The 3,699-nt window shown below is 34.8% G+C and overlaps 1 protein-coding gene across 1 annotated transcript; it reads right to left on the bottom strand.

The window, feature by feature from the left end:
• Positions 1 to 356: 356 nt before the first annotated feature.
• Positions 357 to 3,081, bottom strand: NPBWR1 (neuropeptides B and W receptor 1). The gene is made up of 2 exons (XM_077492691.1): positions 2,930 to 3,081; positions 357 to 2,579 (listed from the first exon to the last, which is right to left on the bottom strand). The coding sequence occupies exon 2, from the start codon at positions 2,569 to 2,571 to the stop codon at positions 1,606 to 1,608; it is 966 nt and encodes a 321-aa protein (XP_077348817.1). The 5' UTR covers positions 2,572 to 2,579; positions 2,930 to 3,081; the 3' UTR covers positions 357 to 1,605.
• Between the last annotated feature and the right edge of the window lie 618 nt (positions 3,082 to 3,699).

The following is a 3,699-nucleotide window of genomic DNA, read 5'->3' as shown; positions in this document are numbered from 1 at the left end:
AGCTGCTTTCAAATAACTAGGCCAACAAGCAGATAAGGCCATTGTGTATTTTTAGTGGATTTAAATATTCCAAAATAGGCCAACGTTCTGCTAACAGGTATAGCTGTTGTAATTTTTATGTCTTACACTAGGTGGTGACAGACTTCTTCAATATGTTAGCTTGTAGAAGCAGTTATGCAGTTTAGATGATAAAGTTTATTAATAAAGTAGTTTCAGCAAATTTGCTAATACGTTGTTTTGTTACAGTAAGACTATCCAGATTTTATGTAATATGCACATACAGCAAAATATGATTCTTGTTGAAAATTATAAGCATACAGTCAGTTAATTTTTTTAAAATATTTTATTTTGTTTCATTAAAATTAAATGTCCTCATTAAAATTGTAATGCACATTTCACATGCTGGTGAACAGATAAAAACATAATAGTAATCCTTCTTGCAGGCAAAATCTAGAGAATTATATTGTTAATAACAACTGCTCAATTTTTCTGTTTCACAATTATTCTGAAATGTATACTGTACAAGTAACTGATGCTCAATCCATATTTATTTCACAATTTACATACACGGTATAATTTCTGCATCGTAATCAAGCAAGGCACTCAAAATATTTATTTGGTTTTGTGTTTAATACACATAGACCCTCATTCTTACTTAACTGAACATCTATGTACATTTTCAATGTTTATAATCTCCATTTTTAGTGGAGACAAAAAAATGAAAAACTGGCAATACAGTTTCACAACACAGTATGAGTTAAACTGTGCAATAATCAAGAAAGCCCCATTGTCCCAAAGTAATATTATATTACTTATTAAACATTGTTATAAATCAGCTCAAATTGCAGATTAGATATTAAGCATGACAAAAGCTATTGTTTTCAATGCAAACCAAAATACATAACTATCCAGAAGAAAGTTAGATAGCACAGACAATGCCTGTCTCATCTTTGAAGAATATTTGTACAAGTATGGTCTCTTATGAGAAATGTGAGATAGTGGCATTTATGAAAAGTGGAGCACAGAAGAGTCAAGGTGCTATCAATCTGAATGAAATATGATTGGCTGCTTTGAGCAGAAATATCACTTTTTTCCTAAACTGTGAGCCTCTTTGTTTGCATAATCCCATTAAAAAAAAAAAAAAAAAAAACATATATTTTCTTTTTTGATAAGGCAGGCAAGAAGTATTAATGTGGTAATCTGCAATCTGTTTGCCTAATGAGAGTTATGTTCTTCACCATGCCTTGCTACACTGCCTTAGTGAATAAGTACAAAAGCATACCAGATTATGAACCATTTGCAGCTGTTGAACAACTACATGTCCCATTATGCTTTACTAGCTATTGGCAAGGTTTGACATCCTGCAATCCTCTAGCTGTTGAGACATGACCAGCATCAACATGTCATTGCTGATAGGGCATGGTTAAAAGATGAGGCATGCCTTGCTAGGAGGAGTTTGATCTTAGAATAATCCTTATGCAAATGAGAGGCTAAATGAGAGGCTAAATATTCCAGCATTCCGTGTCAGTTGCTGACATACAAGGCCTGCTGGGATATGTAGTTGTTCAACAGCTGGATACCAACCTGTTTGCGCAATGTTATCCTTTATGATGATCTGCACTCTACTAGTTTCCTAAAGCTTTTCCTAAAATTGTCATCTAGGAAAGCATAGAGGAATGGATTCAGGCAGCTGTTGGCATAGCTCAGGCTGGTGATAAACAGAGAAATACCTATAACTAAAGGAGTCTGTGGGATATCAGTGGTTAAGGCCACCACAGTGCTAAGATGGTATGGAGTCCAACAGAACAAGCACACGGCCAAAATGATGGCAACCATGAAAGTCACTTTTTTCTTGGCTTTGTCTAAAGCTTTTGCATTGGTGTTCAGACGCATTCTTCTCAATTTGTAAAGCATCATGGAATATAAAATGCAAATTGTAGACACAGGGATGGCAAAGCCCAGAATGAGAGTATAGATCCTGCTCATCTGCCACCACAAGCCCTCAGGGTTAGGAAAAACAAAGAGACACTGCAATCGACCATGCTCTTGGTGAATCTTAGCAAAAACAACAAATGGTAAAATAATTATGGTCACAAAGCTCCAGACACACAGGCTGACTATCTTAGCAGCCCTATAGGTGCGAAAGGAGAGTTTTTTAGATTCTACAGTTGCCACAACCACAAGGTATCTGTCAATGCTCATGACAGTCAGAAAGTAGATGCTAGAAAATGTATTGTACTCATCAATGGAGATAATTAGTTTACACATAAATTCTCCAAAGGGCCACTGCAGCAGTAGATAATCAATTATATTAATGGGCAGAACCAGCGTGAAGAGTTCATCAGCAATAGCCAAGTTCAGGATAAACATGTTGGTAACAGATTTCATTTTGGGAGCCTTGAGAATAACATAGATAACAGCTGTGTTCCCTGTTAATCCAACTGCACAAATGATGGAATAGATGATGGGCAATGCCAGATAAAAGTTGGGAATGACTTGAGGCATTGATCCATTCAACCACTCTGGCCTTCTTGAGGAATTAGATAAAAAATCCATGGATATATTTTCCATTTTTCAAACTGGAATAAAAGAATGACTAAGTTAATTGCTGATGTTTATTTATAATCAAGCACAAACACACACCTATATATTCGTTTCTGTTTCAGAAAAACTCATTATCTGTGATGTCTTCTAAATATAGTAATGCAATCATGCTAATCTTATATGATGACATTGTTATGGCGTAAAGAAAAGCAATGTGACTATGCAGAACTGCTTAGAATCATGTAGATCAACTCCAATAAGAATTTAAATACAAAAGTATTAATGTTACGTTAAAAGGAGTTTGGAAACCTGCTAAACTCAATAAATAACAATTTAAGCTAAGTGCTACCAGTCACGATTATACAGTCTATGGAAATATTTTTACCTTAATGCTTGTCTTCTTTGCCACTTATTTGTATTTCTTTCCGACTGCAGATGTCTTGTGGCTGCATTAGGCAGAAAGGAGCTGAAACGCTGAGCAGAGAGAAGCTTCAAGCTGAATTTCTGATCTGTCGAGCTCTCTGCTTCTTTCCATGGCAGTGGAGTGCTGAAGAACAGCTCCCTCCCATCCTTTCTCCCCTTTTGCCAATCTTTGTGCACATTATTACACAGAAATGGCCCCAATCTCTCACAGTCTAAGCACTGGTGTGTAGCTTATAGCACCCAGAGCTCTACTTATTTTATATTTCAAATTACCAATTCGAGTTCCAGTATATTTACCTAGCACAAAGATTCTTTTCTTTTTTTTTTTTTTTACTAATATTCTAATACAGCTCTATATTACTAGCTGATGGTGATACGTACTAAAATGTAAACACTGCGACATTTTCTGTTTCACTTAAAAAAAAATTACAGTACTCTATTATTACTTTACCACTAGTACTAATACACACTATTACTCTAGTATATATACATTTTACGTTTATTTAAAATAATTCTGCTTAATTGCACAAACAACATTTTTTTTTAGTTTACGGAAAATGTATGTAATTTACAAAAAACTTTGCTTATATGCTGTAAATAATAGGGTTAATTTAATGAAGATGTGAATAAAGTCACCAAAGTGCAATTGGTGACTTTGGTGTCATAAATAATAGGGTTAATTGAATAAAGTAGAGAATGGCCCCATGTACATGGGAATTAAGATAAGGAGGA

Source organism: Lithobates pipiens, unplaced genomic scaffold (genome assembly GCF_037356315.1).
Source record: "Lithobates pipiens isolate NorthernLeopardFrog02 unplaced genomic scaffold, aLitPip1_a1.2 Scaffold_19, whole genome shotgun sequence".
In the NCBI taxonomy this organism is placed as follows: Eukaryota; Metazoa; Chordata; class Amphibia; order Anura; family Ranidae; genus Lithobates; species Lithobates pipiens.
Note: the sequence above shows the minus strand (reverse complement) of the source record. Positions and strands in the feature narration are given on the sequence as shown.

What these genes read in the sequence shown, in the direction of transcription:
- NPBWR1 (XM_077492691.1), bottom strand. Translation starts at nt 2,571, where the DNA reads ATGGAAAATATATCCATGGATTTTTTATCTAATTCCTCAAGAAGGCCA.